The sequence below is a fragment of the Malus sylvestris genome, chromosome 12 (genome assembly GCF_916048215.2).
Source record: "Malus sylvestris chromosome 12, drMalSylv7.2, whole genome shotgun sequence".
Taxonomy (NCBI): Eukaryota; Viridiplantae; Streptophyta; class Magnoliopsida; order Rosales; family Rosaceae; genus Malus; species Malus sylvestris.
Window position 1 is genome coordinate 6,402,438 of NC_062271.1, and position 24,852 is coordinate 6,427,289.

The 24,852-nt window shown below is 36.1% G+C and overlaps 1 protein-coding gene across 3 annotated transcripts; it reads left to right on the plus strand.

Moving 5' to 3' along the window:
* Positions 1-15,759: 15,759 nt before the first annotated feature.
* Positions 15,760-18,539, plus strand: LOC126592018 (myb family transcription factor PHL5-like). Of its 3 annotated transcripts, none has more exons than XM_050257770.1 (7): positions 15,760-16,696; positions 16,816-17,026; positions 17,109-17,185; positions 17,285-17,324; positions 17,465-17,519; positions 17,653-17,722; positions 17,854-18,539. In XM_050257770.1, the coding sequence occupies exons 1-7, from the start codon at positions 16,094-16,096 to the stop codon at positions 18,064-18,066; spliced, it is 1,269 nt and encodes a 422-aa protein (XP_050113727.1). In that variant the 5' UTR covers positions 15,760-16,093; the 3' UTR covers positions 18,067-18,539. The 3 variants fall into 3 exon arrangements, with proteins under 3 accessions (XP_050113727.1, XP_050113728.1, XP_050113726.1); XM_050257771.1 differs by having other exon boundaries at positions 16,816-16,924; XM_050257769.1 differs by having other exon boundaries at positions 15,762-16,696; positions 16,816-17,035.
* Positions 18,540-24,852: the final 6,313 nt, after the last annotated feature.

The following is a 24,852-nucleotide window of genomic DNA, read 5'->3' on the forward strand; positions in this document are numbered from 1 at the left end:
TTAATTTCCCGAGTGAGGAAAACTTCTCAGTTGGAGACTTGAAAAAATCCAAGTCACTGAGTGGTCGTGAGACTTCCGAGTATCAAGGTACAGTAGCATATGGTAGGAGTCCCCCAAGTCTGCGGTCGAGGGAGTTGATGATGCAAAAATTAACTTAACACACAAATTAAACCCTCTTGTTGTCAATTGTAGTAAAGAATGTAAGTAGGGATCGTTCTAGGCCAGGGATTATGAGGGATTGCTAAAAACTTGAAACTGACTTAAAAATGTAAAATTAAGTTTAAAACACCAACTTAGACTTAAAAGATGCAATACAAACTAAAAAGACTCAAAAGTAGTTTAAAAGACTCTAGGGATGGTTTTGGACGAAATTAGGTTCTAACTTGAGTCAAGACACTTAAAAACACAAATCAAAACAAATTTTGACTAATAAAACACTTTAAAGTAAAGGGGGATTTGATTTTGACGAAATTGAAAACAAAACAAACAGATTGTAAACTAAAACAGATTTTGGACGAATTTGGGTAAACTATGGATGATGGGCTAGCTAGAGGGTTCTTCTCCACACATGACACACTTGCACATAAACCAATTTTCAGTTGTTCTTTCGATGAATCATGAAACTCAACACCCCAGGTTAATTAAATCCGCTTAAATTAACTTTCAAGTTCTCCTTAAGTTATTGAATTGGATGGGAAAGCGCATACAACAATTCAAGCATTCTTCAAAAGTCCTTTACGTGAACAACACAATAAAGATACAATCAAAGATCATTAAGCATTATGAAACCTCCACTACTTGTGAATATAAGTTTGTAACTATTAGGTGAAACTCTCCTATATTCTAGCATCATATTCATGCATGCAACTATGTGTGCACTCTTAATAAACATACACGAATAAGTTAACAATCAAGCAGCTAAACAAATTGAATTCACAACTTATGAATCACAACTGAAGGTAATCAATTCATATTGCAAGTATGTTCATGGCTTTGAATTTCCCCCTAACTAAATAGGGGTTTAGCCACTCATAATTGCAACAAAATTAGAAAATAACAAAGTAGACATTGAAAGCAAGAACGAAGTACACCTAAAACGCTTCAAAGTTCCAAGCTTGAAACGCCAAGGACCTTTGTTTTCACCACCTTGTTGCAGCACAAGTGTCTAGGATGTGTATGGATTTATGGAAGGGTTATGAATGTATTTAGGTTGGATGGATGCCACGGCAAGGGAATGGAATTGTATGTGTTTGTGGGATGTCGGAATATATGGATGAATGTGAGGTGCTCACGGCTAGGGAATGGAATTGGATCTCACGGCATGGAAAATGGAAGTGTATGGAGATGTGTTTGAATGTATGGATGAAATGGAATTGAGCTCACGGCAAGGGACTTGTGTTTGTGAATGAAGCTCTTTTTATGGATTCAGATTGTTCTTTAGGAAGGGGAATGGTGGAAGTATTTATAGGCTAAGGAGAGGACCACTTCAATTCCTTGCATGTGCAGTTTGTATGGGTGTGTGTTGTCCATGTTTCCCTTTACATTTGCACACACATGACCTCCATCATTTCAGCCACAAAACAAACACATTTTCTGCCATGTTTCTCCTTTACATTTACACACATGTTCTTCATCATTTCAGCCACCAATCCACCCCTTTTCTGCCCATATGTTATGTGTTTCCATGTGATGTGTATTCTTTGCTTTCCCATGTGTTTGTGCTGCCATGTAATCATCATTTCCACATTGTACTAGCTGTTACACTTGCACACACATGTTCTTCATCATTTCAACCACAAAACAAACACATTTTCTGCCCTTCAACCTGTCCATGCAGTTTGCATGTGTGTGAGCTGTTTGATGTCTCCTCCCTTTGCATGTGTTTGTGCTGTCACCTTTGCACAAAAAGACCCTCACCTTGTTGTGGGTTTGCATGTGTGTGTGCTGTCCATGTTTACCTTTGCATTTGCACATACACATCTTCATCATATCAGCCACAATCAACATATTTTCTCTATCACATGGCAGCTATGCTGTTTGTTAGTTGTAGGTCAACGCACTTGCACACACACATGCTGAATTCCAATCTTCTAAAAACATCCATCCTCATGTCTCCATGTGCATGCAATCCATTTCAGCCCAAAATTGCTCCAAAATGCACTTTTCTTGCCAACTTTGTTATTAGGACCTACAAACATACAAAAATGGCTTAAAACACTCTTATAAGCAATAACTAACTAAGTAAGTGCAAGAAAACATGTTAACTAAGTCGCATAAATATGCTCCTATCAGTTGACGAAGGAGGTGTCTTGCTAGTAGCCAAGTTTCTAAAGTAACAAAACTTCACCATTTTCCTTTCTAAGTGGTAGCCCAAAACTCCTCCTTCATATATATTTGTTATGAAAGTTATTAGGCCCAAAGAAGAGGAGGCCTATGCTTCTTTCTTTTTTTTTTTTTTTTTTTGAATTTTTGAATTTTTGAATTTCCGAAAATATATATATATATATATATATATATATATATATATATATATATTAAGCTTTATAGGTGAAGCTTTGAGGTTGAAACTTTGTTGGGTACCATAAATTGATTTTGCTTCACACTATCTTTGTGTTGAAGCTTTGTAGGTGAAGCTTTTGTGGTGGGTGAAGCTTTTGTTGGGGAAGCTTTTGTGGTGGGGGAAGCTTTTGTGGGTGAAGCTTTTGTAGGTGAAGCTATTGTGGGTGAAGCTTTTGTAGGTGAAGCTTTTGTGGTGGGTGAAGCTTTTATGGGTGAAGTTTTTGTAGGTGAAGCTTTTGTGGTGGGGGAAGTTTTTGTGGGTGAAGCTTTTGTGGTGGGGGAAGCTTTTGTGGTGGGTGAAGCTTTTGTTGGTGAAGCTTTTATGGGTGAAGCTTTTATGGGTGAAGCTTTTGTAGGTGAAGTTTTTGTGGTGGGTGAAGCTTTTATGGGTGAAGCTTTTATGGGTGAAGCTTTTATGAGTGAAGCTTTTGTGGTGGGTGAAGCTTTTATGGGTGAAGCTTTTATGAGTGAAGCTTTTGTGGTGGGTGAAGCTTTTATGGGTGAAGCTTTTGTGGTAGGTGAAGCTTTTATAGGTGAAGCTTTTGTAGGTGAAGCTATTGTGGGTGAAGCTTTTGTAGGTGAAGCTTTGGAGTTAAAGCTTTGTATGTGAAGCTTTGGAGTTAAAGCTTTTGTTGGGTACCATGAATTGATTTTGCTTCACACTATTTTGATCAAGATAGTGTGAAGCTTTTGAGAATTTGTAGTTGTCTTCCATTGATGAAGCTTTTGTTGGAAAAGCTTTTGTTGGAAAAGCTTTTGTGGTGAAGCTTTGTTGGGTACCACGAATTGATTTTCCTTCACACTATCTTGATCAAGATAGAGTGAAGTTTTTGAGAATTTGTAGTTGTCCTCCATTGATGAAGCTTTGTTGAATTTCCCAATTTCCTTTTTTTTCTTTTTTTCTTTTGTTTTTTTTTTTTTTGGGAAAATTAGAAATTTGAAAATGTGGGAGAGACAATATATACAAATTTTGCTTCTACATTGTTGAGCAAGAGATTGTGATGCAAGCCACACCTTGTAGTAGTCGAACGTTTAGATGAACCATATAAATTGAATTTGCTTCGAAGAGTCTTGAATTTGCCTCGAAGGTTTAAGAATTGTAGTTGCCCTCCATTGATGAAGCTTTTGTTGGCACCATAAATTGGTTTTGCTTCACACTGTCTTGATCAAGAGTGTGTGAAGCTTTTGAGAATTGTGGTTGCCCTCCATTGATGAAGCTCTTGTTAGCACCATAAATTGGTTTTGCTTCACACTGTCTTGATCAAGAGTGTGGGAAGCTTTTGAGAATTGTGGTTGAACTCCTTTGATGAAGCTTTTGTTGGCACCATAAATTGGTTTTGCTTCACACTGTCTTGATCAAGAGTGTGTGAAGCTTTTGAGAATTGTGGCTGCCCTCCATTAATGAAGCTCTTGTTGGCACTATAAATTGGTTTTGCTTCACACTGTCTTGATCAAGAGTGTGTGAAGCTTTTGAGAATTATGGTTGAACTCTTTTGATGAAGCTCTTGTTAGCACCATAAGTTGGTTTTGCTTCACACTGTCTTGATCAAGAGTGTGAAGCTTTCTACGAGTTGTAGTGTTTGCATTGTTACAGATGGGAAATGTCTGAAGCAGAAGTAAGAGGGCTGAAAAGCTTGATCTTCATATGCCATGCACTGAAGTTGTTGTTGGCTTGCAATAAGACTTTGTTGGTGACCATAACTCTTGTTGGGCATAAGTGCTCCCCTAGTTGAGTTGTCAAGCTTGAGGGTTTTTTATTATTTGTGAATGCTCGGAGTTCACATGTACAAGTTGTACCACTCATCTTCTGGTAGGTGGAATGAATGGTGAGTTGCTTTCATCGCTTGGTTAGTGGTACGAATATGAGTTCCTTCATCACCTTTCATCACATTTCATCACCTGGTTGGTGGCACGAGGATGAGTTCCTTATTCACCTGGTTGGTGGCATGAATGGCAAGTTGCCAAATGATATTAGAGTACGGGTTGTACATTTCATCACCTGGTTAGTGGCATGAATGAGAGTACAGATTGTACATTTCATCACCTAGTTGGTGGCATGAAGATGAGTTCCGTCTTCACCTGGTTGGTGGCATAAGTGGCAAGTTGCTAAATGATATTAGAGTACTTGTTGTACATTTCATCACCTGGTTGGTGGCATGAAGGAGAGTACGGTTTGTACATTTCATCACATTTCATCACCTGGTTAGTGGCATGAAGGAAAGTACGGGTTGTACATTTCATCACCTGGTTGGTGGCATAAAGGAGAGTACAGGTTTTACATTTCATCACCTGGTTGGTGGCATGAGTGGCAAGTTGCCAAATGATATTAGAGTTCGGGTTGTACATTTCATCACTTGGTTAGTAGCATGAAGATGAGTTCCTTCTTCACATTTCATCACCTGGTTGGTAAGAATAAGGGCAAGGTGTCGAGGCACATTGTAGCAAGTGTCGAAGACACAAAGTATGTTGAACCCTTTCGAAACATAGTTGGCTTATGTATGGATGTGTTGGAATGTATGATGTTTATGTATGAATGTGTTGGAATGTATAATGTTTATGTTGATTGATATGAGTGATGCTTATGAATGTTTTGCTATGCATGAAGGGATCCATGCTTTTGATATGTGAACCATGTTGGTTGTAACACTTAGTATCACATACTTTATGTCAAAGTACGCATGTTGAAGCTCTGAGTTGGAGTATAAGGGTAGGTCAGCGTAGACCAAGTGTTCCAATGCTAGAAACGCAAAAGACTCAGAAGAAGTTGTCTGAATTCCCTCTTCTTTAAATATTTGTCGAATGGCTTGTGTGACAAAAGATCTCAAGCGGTTGAGAGTCAAAACATTTGTAATGTGTATGCCTTCTTATAATAGCATTTCCTTCAGTACCTAGTCCTCCACTTTGAAAGAGTGAGGCTTGGCTCCATAGTCATAATAGTCGACGGTACGTTCACCCCTGGTTATCTTGATACGAACTTTTATCCCTCTTATTGTAATGGGCTTGCTGAGAGTAAAAATCCTTCCTGTTACAAGAGACAGATACGTTTGGTGACTTAGCGAGTAGCTAAATGAGGCAGGAGATGATGCAATGGGTGTCTGAATGGCCAATATCTCCTCACTTGGTAGAACTTGACTTCCACTTCCCATTTGTTGATAGGGGTTAACCATATGGGGGTTCCTTTGGTATGTCCTTGCTTCGGCTGAGGCATGGTTGTAAGCATGTGCCATCACCTCAGAGTAAGTCTTCCAAGTGTTGGCATTGATCATGTACTTAAAGAAACAATCACGTAGGCCTGCCGTGAAGGACTTGAGGGCGGTCTTGTCATCTGCGTCAGCGCAGCGAGAATACTCATGGCTGAAGCAACCGGCATACTCTCGTAGTGACTCGTCCGGCTTTTGGCGAATAGTGTACAAGTCATCTGCAGAATGCAAGTGATCGGTCTAGAAAATGTGTTGAAAGACAAACAGTTTCCTCAATTCCTCAAATGAGTCTACTGTCTCAGGTGGAATACGGCAATACCAGTTTAGAGCTCCGCCAAAAAGGGTGGAGGGGAAGAGAAGACATTGCTCTTCGTCATTGTGCATCCGATATGCCATGGTGGACTCAAAGAGGTTAAGGTGTTCAATTGGGTCCTCCCTTCCAGTATAGAGTTGTAAACCAAGTTTTTGTTTTGTCTTCTCTTGTAGGGGGTGTCGAGAATCCTTCTTGTAAGAGGGCCAGGCCTGGGTTGGTTCCAGTCAGGTATCTCGGCCTGACGTTCGGCCTTCAACTTGTTCACTTTCTCAATGAGCTGTAGGACAAGGGGGTCCTGAGTGGAGTCATGTACCACTAGAATTTTCTTTCGTAAGTCTCCATTACCTCTTGGAAGTAGGAAAGTTTGAGCAAGGGCGTGTGGTTTTTCCTTGGACTCGCCGTACTGACTCCTAGGGTGAGTTTGTCGGAATACCTCAGAGTCCCCCGTACCTTCATGTTCATCTAGGACCTGTCGTTCCTTCCCTAGATTGGCAGCTGGCCTGGGTCGTAGGAAGGGACCGAGTCTTTCAAAAATCCTTGGGTCATTGATCTTCGAACATATATGGAGGGGATTCTCTCGACGTTGCTTTAGGAAGTCTCGGCAGTCACGATAAACGGTTTTCAATCTTTCCAACCCTTCTGCAATGAGGTGTCTTCCTCCACTTCTTCTACTTCAGGTCGAAGCATCTGGGTTGAGATAAGTCTCATGTTGATCAATGTTTTGATGATTAGCTCACTCCTCATTAGGGATACCCATGTCGAAGGGAGGTGACCCTCCGTGTTGAGGGGCACCCAGATGATGGTTGATGTCTACAGGGGCAATGAGCTCGCATGTTTGAGTACGCCTAGTTTCGTGGAGCGTCTCAAAGAGCTTCTCATACTGATCCTTGAGAACCTCATTCTTCATTGTTATCTTTTTGTTCTGAGCTTCTAGCTCATCGACTTTAGCTTGAAGAGCAACCCTATTTCCTTCATTCTTTCGTTGCTTCGCACTAGGTACAAAATGGGTGTCATTCTGTGTGCTATGGCTTCTTTCGCTCCCCATGTTAGAGAGGGATGCCTGGTCAAAAGAGAGTGTACGAATGGTGGAAACCAGCTTGGCAAAGCTGAAGAGAGTGGGAATAAGTGTCGTTTCCACAGACGGCGCCAAATGTTGATGCACAAAATCAGCGAGGTGGAATGAAAATAATTTACCAGAACACTGTAGCAAAGACTATTCATGGCACTGTAGCAATCACTGTTTACAGCACTGTAGAGGATCACTGTTCATAAGCAAACCACTGTTCATGCACTATAGCAAATTGTTGTACTGTAGCGCGACACTATTCACTTTCTTTTTTTTTCACGAAGGAAATCACGAAAAATGTGGGCACAAAATTAAAGCACACAGGTCACCAAGAGCGAACTGTTCTGACACCATATTAAACTTGTTGATGCACAAAACCGGAGGGGTCTTGGAACAATGTAAATCCGACTGTGAATCTGCAAGAAGGTAAAGAACACAAGATGTATCGTGGTTCACCCCAATGTTTGGGCTACGTCCACACTGATGTTGATATTGTTTCTCTGTAACTGTATGTATGGGTTACAAGGGTGAGGGGGGGTCCCCCAGAGAAAGAGAGAGTTTGAGATAGCCTCTGTTTAGGGGATGTGAGGCCTCTCTTTTGTGAGGGTGAGGAGTCCCTTTTATAGACTAAGGGCTCCTCACTTATTACATATTTACCCCTACATAATTACATTTGAGTCCCCCGAGTATTTATACGAGGTCTAAATACGGAGGCCCTAAGTATGGTACAAACAAAACTAAACATGGTAAATACCAAAAATATATATGACAATATTTGGGAATTTCTTATATATTCATTAATCTCCAAAGTGGAGTATATATAGGAGTTACAATTGGTATTACATATGTACTTCACCAATGTGGGACAATAAACTACTATTTACACTTTAACTAATATATAACTCGCAACAGTTTGTGGTTGTCCAAGCTGTATTAACAATCCAAATTTTCAACTTGATCGAGGTGTCCTTCAATGTTGAAATATCCTACATCGATCGTATCTTTAAGAAAAGAAGAGTTTAAATATCTCAACCTTACTCCAACTAATACCGAAGCCTTTTGTGATGAAACCCCACACTTGTTGTATTGTGCATGTGGTAATTACCAAGTTAGGGACAATGTCGGTGTTGTTGGAAGTGGGCCTTTGGCCTGTCTTTCTGAAAATTTTGACATGGTATCAGAGTCAAGGAGCGAGCACGTAATGTACTGTCACGTAATGGGTAGGTCCCCTCGGCCCCGCACCATGATGGTGGGTCCTTTGGCCTCGCGTGTAGGGTGAATCTCCTTGACTCCACGTGGTTGTTGATATTTGAATCACTCACGTGTGACCCACTAATTGGGTCCCACATGAGGGGGCATGTTTAAATATCCCACATGGCCGTATTTCTGAGAAAAGACGAGTTTAAATATTGTAACTCCATTTTAATTAATATTGAGGCATTTTGTAAGAAAACATCACGTCTGTTGTACTATGCAGGTTGTAATTGCCAAATTATGGACAATATTAGTGTTGTTGGAATGGACCTTTGGCCCGTCTTTCTAATAATTTCGACATCAATGGCACCAAACTTATCCCGCCCTATCCAAATTCAGTTAAGACGATTGGGCGTATAACATCGCGCCTTAGAGCTAGCTAGGGTTGGGTTCTTTTGTGTAATGGATGCATGAGACAGCAGTATACCGTGCATTTGAAAAAAAACAAACAACTACATGAGACAGTTTCGTGAGTTGTATGTGTCTAACGTACGATGATAAATGAGATAGCCTCATAAAATATTTTTAGGATCGTCAAGTACAAAAAGTTTTCAGCACGTATAGATTCACAGAGGAACATAGAGGAATATGCAAGTTAGAAACCAGTGAAGCCATGGGGAGGTCGTCCCTTCAGATTTTGAAGAGTCACTTTGTACATTGCTAATGCATATCCAACTGTCTTAAGAAGGAATTGAGTGTTTGTTTTTTTATTCAACTCAAACACTATGCATTACTGTCCTTTTATTGTAACAAGTACGCGTTATCTTCTTGGTTGGTGTACTTAACTTTTAATTGTTTTCTCTTTAATATAGTTTAATGGTTATCTAGTTGTAATTTCTTATTAATTAATCAAACATTTGACTCTTTAACCTTTTCTTTTGGGAGGCCTAATGGGACGCGAAGAATCGTGAGCCAGCTGCTGCATTTATTGTATTCAGCTTGTTCAATAGAAAGCCTACACAGACACAGATTGTCATGAATTTCTTCTTCTATTTTTTTTGGTAAAAAAATTGTTAAGAAATAAACATTTTAATCCATGCCCCTTAGAAAAACATTTCAAATCTGGTTATGCTTTTTTAAGTGCATAGTGCCTAGTAATTTTATTGTTCAGCTTCAACCAAAAAGAACTGACGTACTGCTGTTAAGTACTTCTCAGGTAAACGTTTTTTATTTTCTTTTAGGACTATATTATAGGAACGGTTTATGAATTATATCACGAGTTTAGTTTTGATCTCTGAACAATAATAATAATTGCTCAAATTTCTCGAAATATGTCACAAATTGAACTAATAATCCGTTTCGTTAACTCTGTCTATTTTCCTGTTAAATTGAGGGGTAAAGTAGACATTGCACAAAAATAAATATGAAAAAAGCAGAAAGTATATATGTTGTTTAAAATAAAGTTGTAAGTTTATTTATAATTATTTTTCTCTGGGATAGTGAATTTCATTCTTTATGATTAAATTACATATTAAAGGGATATTTCACAATAAACTGTTCATTCTAGAGACTATGAAGTGAGGTTTCAATTGAGATTTTAAATTATTTCAAAAGAGTTATGAATCGTTTGAATTATATTAAGCTCATTTTCAAAGATCATCCTACATAAAAAAGAATGTGAAAATGGGAACCGATTAAACATAACCAAGGGAATGAACACATTATTTCAAATATAAAATTGAAATTATTACCGTAATCAAATGACTAATCTATTTTTATTCAGCTTTTTTTTAGAAAAACTAATGAAAAAATATTTGAAAACTTTGAGTTTTAACGAAAATGACAAAATAAAGGGTAAAGTGAATAGTACCAAGATTGATTTTTTAGTGTAAAAATGTGGTTTTTCATTAAAGTGAACATTACCATAAGCTTTTTATTAAAGTTCCTCCTCTTTTTTTTTTTGCATTATATTTTTGGAGACAAACCTATATAATGGAAATGGATGATTTCTATCGTAAAATCAAATTGTAGCGTGGATTCAACAATATGATATTTCTCTTCAAATTGGTGAAAAAATATCTTAATTATACAATTCTTTACTCTTCCAAATCCACTTTTATCTCACATCATCAAATGTTTTATTTTTTGGAGAGACATACATCAGCTGACCATCATCCTTGTTTTTGTTAACAGCAGTCTAACCTAAAAATAAAACTTAACGTTTTTCCGTAAATTTATTGGTGATCACGGCATTGTCACACCTACTTATTTAACCTATAAAATATTTTGATGGCATGCAATATTCGACAATTACACCTAGTCATCTAACTAGCTCCTGATCTACAGCTAGCACTGACCCATAAACTAAATAAAATGTCTCAAAGGCAACAGGGCAGGATTTTGTCTCAAGTCTCGAATGTTATTCAAGCATATTCCCATGAACTTCTACTAGCTTCGCTAGGGACGCTCTTTATATCCAGCACTAAGGATAACCATTTCGTTTTTTTTTTTTTTTTTTTTTTCGTTTTCATCTTGAAAGAGGTTATTGACACTGTAAAGTTGTTATTTTATACTCTAAAGTTTCTACATTTAAAAATAAAAATCCACTTATTAGAAGTGCAAAATGACTTTTTAAGGGTGCCAATAACATCTCCCTTGATTTTTTTTGTGTTATTATTATTAATAGAGGAAAATAGTGGAAGAAGAATGATGTAAGCTTGTAGAAGAAATATACAAGGAAAGGCTCAAAGTAAATCCAAAAAATTATTAAGTTGTTTTCATTTTTTTCCTTATTATTTCTTCCGTTGTCTCCCATCTCCATTCCTTTCCCTCACAAACTTTTCTCTTATTTCAAACACAAAAAATAAAAATAAAAAATAAAATAGATATTAAACGATTCTAAATTTAAATTGAAATTGGATGGAAGGGAATAATTATCCCAAGATTGGCATGAGTACCTATATTTATAGATATAGATCCTGCACCTTCAGAAAGTGCTTCCGCTTTCCACTAACCTTGAATTCCGTTCTGATTAAGACACAGAACAAGGTTCTAGGTTCTCAACACTCAAGTGGGTTTGGTCTATTTCTAGCAAGTTTGCCAAACATTTGGAGTTCGGCCGCCTATATTATACATATAGGTTCACACTCACTCGAATTAAGTTGAGTGCTGTCTCTCTAAGAAATTAATTAGTAAAAACTCTAGGTGCTCTGGAGTATATTTTGAGAATTTATTGTTGAATTTTAGTTTTTTGTGTTTTTAACTAAAAATTTGATTTGAAGTATCCAGTATTCCGGTGCATCACAAGAAATCGCAAAAATTAGATAGTTGATCACTTTTCTTTTAAGCAAATTATAAAATGCTTTTTTAGTTTTGACTGATCGAGTAGGGGCAGATTAATGTGCGCCTCAGAGTCATTTGTCATAATCAATATGCTTTAACCACTCAGCGCGAAATCCTGCTTTCCGACTTGTAACAGTATCAATAATCATCACTAATACGCATTTGATTCTCCCTAAGTATGTTTTTGTCGACGATAATGACACATGCAATTGCATAGAAATATTTCAAAAATTCTGTCAACAATAAAAAATGGTCATCCCTCATCTTGATGGTGAAAGAGGCCAGTCGGAGAGTCCTAAGCATAGATCGATTGGCAAAATTTATGACCTTGTCAATATGCACGTTTACTACAATGGATATCTTGCTTGCATCTGTTGAAAATTTTGACTGCAAGTGATAAATTCTATTTTCAATTAATAGCGTATTGAGAGGGAGAAGTCAAACCTTAAGATCTCGTGTCATGGTTAAATGTTCTGAACTACTTGTACTCTAGTTATAAATTCCTTACAGATGAGAAATTTCTTACAATTATAGATGAGAGATTAAATAATATGAGAGAGATATATATAACTGTTAATTAGTTATTTTTCCATATATATGTAACTTTGATATAAATTCAATTTTGTAAGTCATTCTTGAGTTTAGTCCAATTTGTTGGTTTAGGTACACTTATTAATTATCCACACCATCTTATTTCTATTAAATTGCGGCCAACATTATTCTTTATTTATATAATTATATTAGCCATTTCCAGCTCTAGTCAGGGTAGTTAGTATTGAGATATGCAATTGCGTTCAAATCAGGCTACATGCTGACCAAAAAGGAAGAGGAATTCTTGTAGAAGGGACTCGACTGGAAGGAAGAGGGGAATCGACAGAAGGGAGAGATTTTTTTCTAGTTAGACTTCTGTTAGTGCAATGAAAGAACCATCCCTTCCTATTTGTTTGTCTTGTCAAATATCCTAAAACCCGGACCATTTTTTGAGAGAGCAGATGGATCCTATCCCCTATATCGAACACTAAATCCTATCTATTGGTAGAAAGATCTTCGTCAAATAACTTATTTTAGGAATTCCTCATATCCAAGACAGCTTACCAAGTTAAGAGCATACTCGCGAATGAGCAGGTCAACATGCCAATCAGTTGTTCAGGGGAGATCCTACTCCGCTAATGCTAAAAAAAAAATTAAAAAAAAACAAGTGACTTAGTTACTTCACAGCATTCTGATCAATACCAGTAAAAGGATCCCCGTTTGAATAAAAAATTATCGAGTTAGGGAGACTTCCTCGCTTAGCTCATGAAACAGTAGCGAAGCTTAAGTGGTGATGCAAGTGTGCGGTGAGCGTAGTAGCCCCCTCGAGCATGTTCCTTGTATAACCAAGCGAAAAGATAGTGAGAGCCGGAATGGAACATTCCAGCATGTATTATTAGCTTCTGAAGGACACTAAAAAGTAGAAGTAGTATGGATTTTGAAATGGTAGTCATAAACTCCTTCCAATAATTTTGTTTTCCTCTTCATTTTTCATGTTAAGGGCTCAGAAGAAGCTCATGTTGGAAAGCAAGCATGTGCAAGAACCAATCAGGATACAAAGCTGGAAGAGAGAGAGAAAAGCATGTCAATCCCAATCCTTGAAGCTTGCAAAAAGAAGAAGCAAATGTAAAAGATTTTAGGGTTTAAAATCCGTTTTGCGATTCAGGTAGCTCGATTAGTCGTCCTCATGGTCCCACGCAATAGGCCACAAAATGTTGCAATAAATTGCCTTCTTGTAACATTCAGAAGCTTAATCTTATGGGCACAGTCTGTCTTCTTGGATATTGAAGATGTAGAAAACAATTAAATTCATTTTCTTCTACCTCTATGACAAGTTAGTTGTCTTAACTAATGCCCCATCGTTGCCGAAACATCGCTTCCCACCCGAACAACCTTAGCAGCTAGGTACCACCATATGGTGTAGGTATTAAACCACTAAAACAACCTTAGCAGCTGCCTACCACCATCGTTGCCGAAACGTCGCTTTCCACCCATCTGAAACCAATGCCCTTAACAAAACATCTAAAATCAAGCCATACGACGAGCACGACATAGATTGCCATTGCACATCGAAAGAAGCCAGAGAGAATAAACTCATTAGCAACATTGCCATCAAAGGCAAATCGAGGAAAGGGAATGGTGTGAACATTCGAATTGGAGGTCTACACACCTTCCAAAGCAGGAGGGTTTGGAGGAAAGGGACAAACGGCCAAAGGGCAAGGTAAAACAAAGGTTAAGGGATAAGTAAAGAAAAAGAAAGAAAAAAACAAGAGAAACGAGGAGAAAAATGACTGCCAACGACCCTAGCCATAGCTAAGGCCTGTGGCTACAAGAAAAAGTAAGCGAAGAAAGTCACTCACAATCTAATGAGAAAAACTCTCACACCGATGAGAAAAACTCTCTCACCAAATGGGAGAGAAAGTTGACCAATAATTTTAATAGTTTAGTCAATAAAATTGATATCTTTTGATAAATTATAAAAAAATTTAATTTACTCCTCTAGCCGTTTACTGCCGACCAACATTGGCTTTTTTTTGTAATTATAATTTGTTCATTTTATTCATGCAGGGGGTTAAGAACACGTACTGGGAATCTTTATTGTCAAAAAAGTCTTTTGTACTTCGAGCTTTAGATTAATATACCGGTTACATAAATTTTTCTAGTAATTTATGGAGTAAATTGTAGTAATTGTCCTTCAATTTTAATCAAATTGGAGCAATGATTCCTCAACTAAAAATTCATTACTATTGATCCCTCAACTTATCAAAATATGTAGCTATAGTCATTTTCATCAACTTTGTTAGAATTTTGTCAAAATAAATTATATTGGAATGATCATTGCTACAATTGGGGTCCCTCAACTCATCAAAACGTGTAGTTATGGTCCTTTTCGTTAACTTCATCATAATTTTTTTAAAATGAGTTATATTGGAATGATCATTGCTACAATTGAGTTAAAGTTGAGGGATTATTGCTCCAATTGGGTTAAAGTTAAAGGATCATTTCTCCAGTTAGATTAAAGTTGAGGGACCAATGGTAAATGGATTTTTAGTTGAGAGATCATAGATGCACGTTTTGATGAGTTGAGGGACCAATGGTAATGGATTTTTAATTGAAGGACCATTGCTCCAATTGAATTAAAGTTAAGGGACCATTGTTACAATTTACTCTAATTTATGGGATTCTAATTTTTTTTTTTTTTGAACAAACAATATTATTTACACTAGTCACTTAGTACTACGGTATAGTGATATTCCTCTTCGCTTGTAAGTGAGAGGTTTGAGGTTTGATTCCCACCAAATGCGAATTTGAACTACATTATTGCAAGCCTACTGTGAGGCTTAGACCATCCTCCCCTTTAGTGTAAATAATATCATTTTTTTTTTAACAAACATATTATCCACACTAAGAGAGTGGGGGAAGGGGTTAAGCTTCACAATATGTTAACAATAACATGATTCAAGTTCACCTTTGACGAGAATCGAACCTACAACTTTAAAGAGGAATATCACTAAACTGTAGTACTAAATGGCTTCTGAGATCATAATTTTAGATACCCACAATTACATGATGCATTTTCTCTTGGAATCTTTTTAGCTTGACCAGAACATTGGATTAATAAACTTACATTTCTTTTGAGATAAAATATGGGTACATTTTTTTTAATTTCATCTTTCAGGGGTGGCTAAAAAGTGATTTTCAATTTTCATTCATATCCATGGCAAGAACAATAACCATAGATCTGATTTGTGAATTTATGCCAGTATCTCATATAGTTAAAAGTAGACAGAGATGCCGTCTTAAAATTATTCTCCAATTCCAAATCTTAACGACAAAATAGTAACATATACATTGGGAATCATTACCTTTGTCGTCTAATACCCTTTATCCAGTTGGTTTTTTTTGAGGTTTTCTGTTTTATTCTACTGGTGATTGATTGAGACACAGCAAGCATGATTATTTGACGTGTCAAAAAATAAAATGATAATTCTAACCCTCCCCCCTCTATTAGGTTTAGGACATAGTTTGTCCACGCATTTATTTATGATGGGAAGAGTTGTTTTTGTCCTGAATGTTTTTCTACCTTGATTATATCAATTAGCATTGGTCGTACCTATCCTTTTTAGAATAATTCAAAGGACTAAAATACTACTCTGTGTGTATATATATTCAAATCTTACACTAGAAGCCTTGTGGAATAAATGTTGTTATTTGTATTCCATAAATCTGCATTTAACATTGCTCTTTTTTTTTCTGAAAAAAAATTGTATTTTGATAGGGTTTCTGATGTTGGGCAAGAACACTGAGTACAAGTAGTAGTATTTCTAGTTCTTGTTCTTGCAAACGGTGTTTCGAAATCCAGAGATTTCAGTTTCTTTTCTTTTGTAAATGAATGAGAAGAAGATTGATTGCCAAGAAAGAAATCAACAAAGCCATGAATTAATCGGTGAGTGCAGTTTTGAACTTGGTAATCAGTCTTGTCAAATTTTTGGTCAGCAGCAACAGCAGGCTTGGAACAACATGGGAATTTGGGTTCAGCAACCCACCATGGATCATGAAGTGTCACTGCTTCAAAATCTTGGGCCTCCTAAAACTCCCAGCAGCATTATCAGCCGCTTCGAATCGCCCGTTTCAGCTTTCTACGCAACTGAACTCTATATGGGGGGGTTTCCACAGTATGACTCTCAAGCTGGTCAGAATCCTCAGTTCCCATCAGGCCAATCTAATAATGAAAGCTACAGCTCCATGAATTCATCTGAGCAAGCTCCGAATTTCGACATCAGAAACACCCTGCAATCAATTGTGAAATCTCAACCCAGCAGCTATCAATACCATAAATCCTCAGAGAAGTGTAATCAAATCCCAGCAAGCGATTTGTCAGGCAGTATGCTGTTTACACATCAATCAAATAAGTTGCATGGAAATCATAATACTACTACAGTTAGAAGACCCTCCTTTTCCCTTCCTTCTAAAGAAAATCAGGATCAAGTAGTATGTATATTCTATCTAAGAAATTCATCTTTTTTGGTTGTTGCTTTTTTGTGCATTGATTTTTCAAATGCCCCACCACTCCGTCAAGATATGAATACGGGCTAGTTTCTTGTTCACAGGGTTATTGTAATTCGTTCACTACTTGTCCGGTTACACAACTGAGCTTCTTTTCCGGGCAAGGAAAGCAGCCTCCAAGAATTTCCTCCGGACATGTTTCCGATTGTTATGGTGATTCTCCTTCACCCAGCCCTGTACTTTCGAGTAAAACACGAATTCGTTGGAATCAAGATCTTCATGAGAAGTTCGTTGAGTGTGTAAATCGTCTTGGGGGTGCTGACAGTAAGTAACATGTCTAATTTACTATGTAAAAACAGTTGATGTCTGTATGTTGACTTATCTGTTGGTTTTGTAGAAGCAACACCGAAGGCAATATTGAAGATGATGGGTTTGGACGGATTAACCATCTTTCATGTCAAAAGTCATCTGCAGGTATAAAGGAATCCATTAGAAAATTTATTTCTCCTTGGCTTTTTTCCTTTCCAAAAGCGTGATTTGTTTTCCTCCCTCTCCTTTTTATTCTTCTTGTAGAAATATCGAATTGCGAAATACCTACCAGACCCAGCAGAAGGTAAATATCATACACCCGTTCCTTGTGAATAAGTCTTTTCCTTCATGTTACAAACTACAAGTGTCTATTAAATTTAATGGTCAATTGGCTTAGCTTGTTTTACCAATAGTTCTGATCTGAGTACTTTTCTTGTGTTGCAGGAAAATCTGAGAAAAGAACTACTTTGAATGTTGAACCCCAGCTCAATGTGAAAACGTAACCTATCTTATTACCCTGATTGTTGTTTTGGTTTTTAGTTTACGGTTACAATTCTAAATGAACATGTTTTCCTCTTTACTGCTTTGTCCACCAGCCTCTTACAAACCTATGATGTGAATATTTCTCGCAGTTGCTTGCAAATTAAAGAGGCACTCCAACTGCAATTAGATGTCCAGCGACGTCTTCACGAACAATTGGAGGTACATGCATGAGATCCAATTTAGTGGTGTCTCAAGTTATATATACAATTGTCAAATAGTTTTCTTAGTAGTAAATCATATTAATACTCCGATTTTCATTACAAAATTTATTCAACTATATCTATATGCAGACTCAACGAAAGTTACAGTTACGAATTGAAGAACAAGGGAAGCAGCTCAGGAAGATGTTCAATCTGCAACAACAAACAACTAGTAACCCGTTGAAGACTCAGAACTCGGATGTCACATGCCATGAAGCTGCCCCATCAAATAGTCTCGACAATACTGATCAGCTTTCAACTCCTGAAGGTTCTAGTTTTCCCTCCAGGACAAGTTCTCCCTGAAAAGATAATTAGTCTGTCATTCTTCACACAACAACGGAACTCATACGGTTTCTAAGTCCTCAAAAAGTTCAGTCCCTTAGCAGAATCAAGAACTTTAAATGATACTACTGGTAAAGTAAGAAAGAAAGCACAAATTGGAAGATGATAGAGAAGACTACAATCAATTGACTGGCAGTCATACATTGATCTTATGCCATTTAAAGGATATGATCCTACAGAACGACTCTTTTTTTTCTTGTTTTATAAAGTTTGTGTGGCAGTACTGTAACAATGGCTTACTGTGAACTTTTTTTTTGTGTGTGGAATCGATAGGGACACATTCAGACACAGCTTCCGTCGAGCTTTTGGTCCAATGGAAGAGTCAATAGGATAATGTTTTACTAGTTCCGTTATCCTCCCACTCCCCTTAATAATAATAATAATTTTGTAATTTGGTAAAGACTCAATAAGATTATTGCACGCTATTTTATTAATCCTGCTTCCACTACGTTGGTGAAATTTGCAATCTATACTTTTCCTTTTCGCACTTCACCGGCAGTTCCAAGAAACAAAACACAAAAATTTGTAATGTTTTGTAGTGTCGGGGTAATGGATACTAATTATTGCAAATTTGATGGAATTATATTTCTCTCTTTTCCATCGTCATAACTGGAGTTCCCAAGGTTGCATGTGTAGTTTGGGAAATAGACAAAGCCATATTACATTTTAGTCCTTGTAGTTTACTGCAATTTTCACTTTCGTCCTAGTAGTTTTCTTATTACATTTTCTTCCTTGTAGTTTCATTTTTATTTTACTTTAGTCTAATCCATCAACAAAGTTGATATCTCTACCCATGTTTGTGCACGTCTACTCATTGAATACTCCAAGTTAGAAATTGTTTTTTGCCTCATTGGAAATGTTTGAGTAATGATGCTAACAAAATATAAAAAAATTATATATAGGGATGAAAGTAAAACTCCTAATAAACGACAGTGATGCAATTCGGCCAATAGAACATGATGAATAGTTGCATTCACAAAAATGGGTTAAAAGTGCCTTTATCATTCAACTCCTCACCTGCTTCTCTTTAATGTAGTCAATAGACTCTTACATCTAGTATGATACTCATCTGACAAATTGGATTCATAGAGGTTAACAAAATAAAACCACAAGAATGAAACGTAATAGAAAATATAGTACAAAGACGAAAGTGAAACTCCGAAATAAACATCAAGGGCTTCTAGTGAAGAAACTTAAGAAAGATAACTGCTTTTCGTTTAAAGGGAGTATTAAATATTTCTTTTTGGTGGGATTGATTTCAAAAGACTCGAAAAGAAGAAGGAAAAAATCTTATCCGATCTTAACGTAGATGAACAAAGTTATTGTTAATGTATGAGTTTCCATTTGAATATGATTTGTATCTTTTAAGAACGGAAAACATTATTATTAAAGAAAAATAAGTGAAGAAAAAATTTCTTGATGATCCGGTATGCTAAGAAAAGATAGAGGAAGATATTGAAGAAAACGAAATCGTTGTACCTGTTGAAAGTCCTACTTTGATTGGTGAAGATGTTCTGAAAGAAGAAGCTTTACAAGTGGTTGCAATTGGTTGCAATTGGGAACCCAAAAGAAGATGAATTACAAACGACCAAGGAAGAGGCATCTCAAATAAAAGGGAAGTCGAGGTCAAGTTTTTCTTAAGTGGTATAGAATATGAGAAAAGAGAATAATAATGAGAAAGAAGTTTTGCAAGCGATTTCCCATGAGCTCCAAAAGGTTGAAGACCCACTTATGAGCAACCAAATTCAAAGTATCGATTCTTTTGAAACCTCTATTGACATGGTTGTAGGTGACAAAGCCAATTTGAAAAATTTACAATCAACCAAGGTGAAGTTAAAAGACAAAATTGACCGTTCAGGCGAGTTTATAATGCAAAAAGAAAATTATGCCGACTTTGAACTGTGAGTATCAAGAAGCTAGTACTAAACTCATTTATGGTATATAGTTCATGATCGTTCAGTTAAGGTATAATGTGTTGGAGTATGCCCAAAAAGTGGCAACGTGTAACTGGTTATTCGTAGCAACCCAATGTCGGAAAATCAACAATAAAAGGTAAGTGATAACACCCAGCAATTGAGCGGATGACCCAGTAACGGATTAGGAAGGTTCGTTATTGACTGGGATGAGTCCAAGGAATAGCTTAAGTAGTAGGGACGGGATTCCAAAGACGTTTCAATCATGAGATATGTATCCTACAAATCTTAAGTCCTAAATTATCTTCCTAGCCATAGGATGATCAAAATGACTATCGAACATCCACAAAGGCCGATTTATGTCGTATTCAGTAGTATGTCTCAGACTAAGCATATAGTGACATGCAATTGACGTAAAGGTGCTCTTCTATGAGATCGAGTTCATTGAACAATGACTAACTATAGAAGTGTATGAATAGAAGATTACCTACTTATCAATCATACAACACTTCTAAGTTATGGATGTAAATAGATCTTAAACCTGAGGCATCACTGGTTATCTCGATCATGAATGTGATCTTTAGTCTGGCATCGAAACCCTCAAACAATAGTGGAGCGCTATAATGTGAGGTTCGAGATCATGTGCATCAATATGGAGATACATGAATGCACAATAAGGAATCTGTCACTGATGCGAAATATATAAGCACACAAATTTAACCCTCTTTTGACAATTGTAGTACAAGTATAAGTAGGGATCGTTCTGGACCGGGGATTAGGAGGGCTTGCTAATAACCTTTAAACTGACTCAAAAACATAAAACTAAACTTAAAAACACTTAATAAGACTCTCAAGACTCAAAGCAAACTTAAAATACTCAAAACAACTTAAAACAACCAAATAAACTTAAACTAGACACTAGGAATGACTTTGGACGAAAATTGACTTTTACTTGAATCAAAACACTTAAAAACACAAACTAAAACATATTTGAAACACTTTGAAACAAGAAACTAAAAGGGGGGTTTTGATTTGGATGAAGTTGAAACAAACAAACAAACAAATATGAAAAATTAGACAGATTGTAAAATAAATTTGAGAAATAAGATGATGGATGGGATAGCTAGAGGTTTTTTCTCCACACATGACATGCATGCAAATAACTTGATTTCCAGTTACTACTTCATTGAATTATGAATAACAATGCTCCAAATTAACCGTGACATCACTAATTAACTCTTAGATTTTCCTTGTTTTATTGGATTGGATGACATCATTCGACAACCCAAAACATTCTTCTAAAGTTCCCTACATGACATCATAATAGAGATACAATCAAAGATCATTACGTTTAATGAAAATCATAAGCATTGACAAAGCACTTGCAACTATGACATCATGTCACTCATGCTAGGAATTGAACTTAACCCGATCGTTTATAAGCGACCTTCACTACATGTGAATATAAGTTTGTAACGATTATGTGAAACTTCCTTATATTCTAGCAACGGATTTATGCATGCCAATTAAGTGTCGACCCTTAATCAACAAATACAAATAAGTTATCAATCAAATAGTTAAGCCAATTGCATTTACGATTCAAGAGTTCATAACTGGAATTTATCAAATCATATTACACACATAATCATGGCTTTGAAATCACCCCTAGCCAAGAGGGGTTTAACCACTCATCTTCACAACAAAACAAAGTAAAATGAATTTAAACATTGGAAACAAAAGAAAGAAAACACTTAAACGCTCCAACGATCCAAGTTGGATAGCAAGCACATCCAAGCACTTTCCTTCCCTTCTTTTGCTACGGCACAAGGTGTTGGTAAGTGTTTGAAGATTTATTTGTATGGAGGAATGGATGTGAAGATGAATGGATGTGTTTTGATTGATCCCTTTTGATGAAGGGTGGATGAATGTATTTATAGACTAGGAAGAGGATGTAGTGGGTGGTGGTAATGAGTGGATGTAGTGGTAGGTGAATGTGTTGGGTGGTAGAAATGAGTGGATGTGTTGGGTGAAATGAGTGGATGTAGTGGTAGGTGAATGTGTTGGGGTGAAATGAGTGTGCCAAAATGGTTATTTATTGGGAGATGATGATGCACAAACTTCAAATTTCATCCATTCCTTTTGCTCCAAGCATAAGTTATCCATTCCATGCCCAAAAATGCTCCAAAATGCTCCAAAATGCTCCAAAATGCACTTCTTTGCCACATTAACCCTTTGGACCTACAAACACACCAAAATAGCTTAAAATACATAATTAACTAAGAAATAACAACATAAATGCATGAGAACAAGCTAACTCAGTCGCATAAATATGCTTCTATCAGTCACCTTCTAGGTAATCATGAAGGTTTATATTCCATAAGCCCCTTGACGATCTATGTCCAGAAGTCTTTAGCCAAAGCAATAAGAGATACATCATGGCGATCATATTCATGCCTAATTAGAGTTTGAAAAATGTTCCATGATCTAAAATATATGAGCAGAATACAGTAGACAGAGGAACTGAATTGCATTGTAACCATAACTAAGGTTCTCAATATGTGTTGTATGAATTCAAACATATTCTAACTAATTTGGATAGTTGAAAGTCATTACTAGACGTTACTATTCGGTTTGTGGATAATCCTATAAGGTTGAATTAGAATGGTTTCTAATTATGTAAACTTAGATTAATTTGATTAATCGAATTATCCACTACTAGCTTTAGTTAGAACCCACAAGGTCACAAAAATGATATCGAATGATAAAATTGATGAAAGTTGAATTTGATATAAATGGTTTATATTAAATGTTTAATTTTTTATTAATTAGTTTGGGCCTTCTATTTATTGTTGGTTAATGAACTAAAATAAAATAAGAAAACCTAGTCCGAAAGGAAAGATCGAATTAATTAAACAAATAAAATAAGGAGCGAACCGGGTCCAAGCCCAATTGCAAGGGGGGTGTGCGGCAAGCCCAAATGAAATGTCTCCTATGGCATGGGGCACACATGTGAAAAAGAAGGATTAAATTGTAATCGTATTGGCCTATGGGGTCTTTAGACCTAAGGAGTGGGTTTCACATATTGCGAAATCAATTTCAGAGAGAAGGGAATTAGGCTTTTCAATTTAGATAAATTGAAAAACAAAACACCACACAAACACACCTTTTGCTGCCACACTTATTGGAAGAGAAGAACCTAACAGTTTGTCGTTTTCTTGCTTCACCAAAGTTCTGGAGATGGGTGCAAAGCATGCATGGTCCGTGTATGTGTGTGCGTGTGTGTGTCTGTATCTATATATAAAGACAAAAGAAAGAGAAACAAAAAATAAGACGTTGTCCCATGTCTATGGTTAATCACCTATTCGATTGATCATTTTGCTAAATTATTTGAAGACATGCTTCAAAAAAACTAAGATTTTGGGTACAAACATATATCATATTGGATATAAAACTAAAAGTAATGAAGCCTTTGTATACATATAACTACCAAGCATTGTTTCTTGAAAGCATGTGCGGATCGACGATGCCATGTTAATATTCCAATTCTTGTACATACAAGGTCGACAATTGTCAAATTAGGATTCGGACTAACATGTTATAATCTTTGTGGACAAATGCCACTACTATAATGAATATGACACGTAAATTTACAACAAATTATTAGTCTAATATTTGTATTTAGCTACTTTGTTGGGTTAGGTCATTATTCGCTTTAGTCCATTTTGTTGGGTTAGGTCCGTACATTGAGTATCCATATTAGCTTATTTTTATTATCCTTTTATTTAAGGAAACTTTAATAAAAAAAAAACTTATGATACTGTTCACTTTAACCAAAAGCCACAATTTTATACTAAAAAGTCAATCATGGTACTATTCACTTTACTCTTTATTTTGTCCTTATCGTTAAAACTCAAAGTTTTCAAACCATTTTCATTAGTTTTCCTTTTATTTAATTGTGATAAATGTTCTCTCTTATTTGGAGGACTATCTTTTATTTATTTTCATATATTCTACCTCCATCACATGTTGAATGTATTTAATCAACTTATGGTACAGGTATCATGTATAATGACATATAAATTTTCTTTTAACTATTTTTCCAAAAAGTGGTTAGATTTTCATATTTAAATATTCAAAATAAAAATGGGAATAAAGATGCATAAATCAAGAAGTTTAATTAAAATAGAAAAGTAGGACACTGGACTAAGGCCCAGTTTGGGATTACTGTGTTTTTTTAATAAATTACTTCTCCTGTGCTTTAAGAATAATCAGCTACAAAATAAAGCAGTTGAACGTTTGATAAACTGTATTTTCTGTATTTTTAAAAGTGTTGTGAGTATAAAAAACAGTGTAAAAACAATGTCTAGGAGGATAAATAATGTACTTGTTTAAAATTAATGATCTTATTACATGATTTAAAAAATATTCTAAAAGCTCAACTCCACTTTTTATTAAAGCGGCTTTTAAAAGCAACCTATAGACTGCTTTTAAAAGCTGTTGTCTGGAGACCATTGCTTTTAAAATAAGCAGTATATTTTATTTTTACCAAACATTTTTTTTACTGTTTAACTTTAAAGTGAAGCAGTTTTAGGTGAAAAAAAACAATACCAAACTGAGTCTAAATCCAATAACGCTCAAATTTTTGGGCCTACATCAAAGTACCCCTTTTTTGTTATTAGACAAAACTATTACTCAGTTTACAAGAAAAATATATGAACTATTCTGGCTTTAGATTAATATAATCTTACATGAACTTTTCTAGTAATTTCAAGAATCATAATTTCTAATTTTTCTTCAATAGTTTGGAATTACTAAGTTGTTCGAAAAATGAACA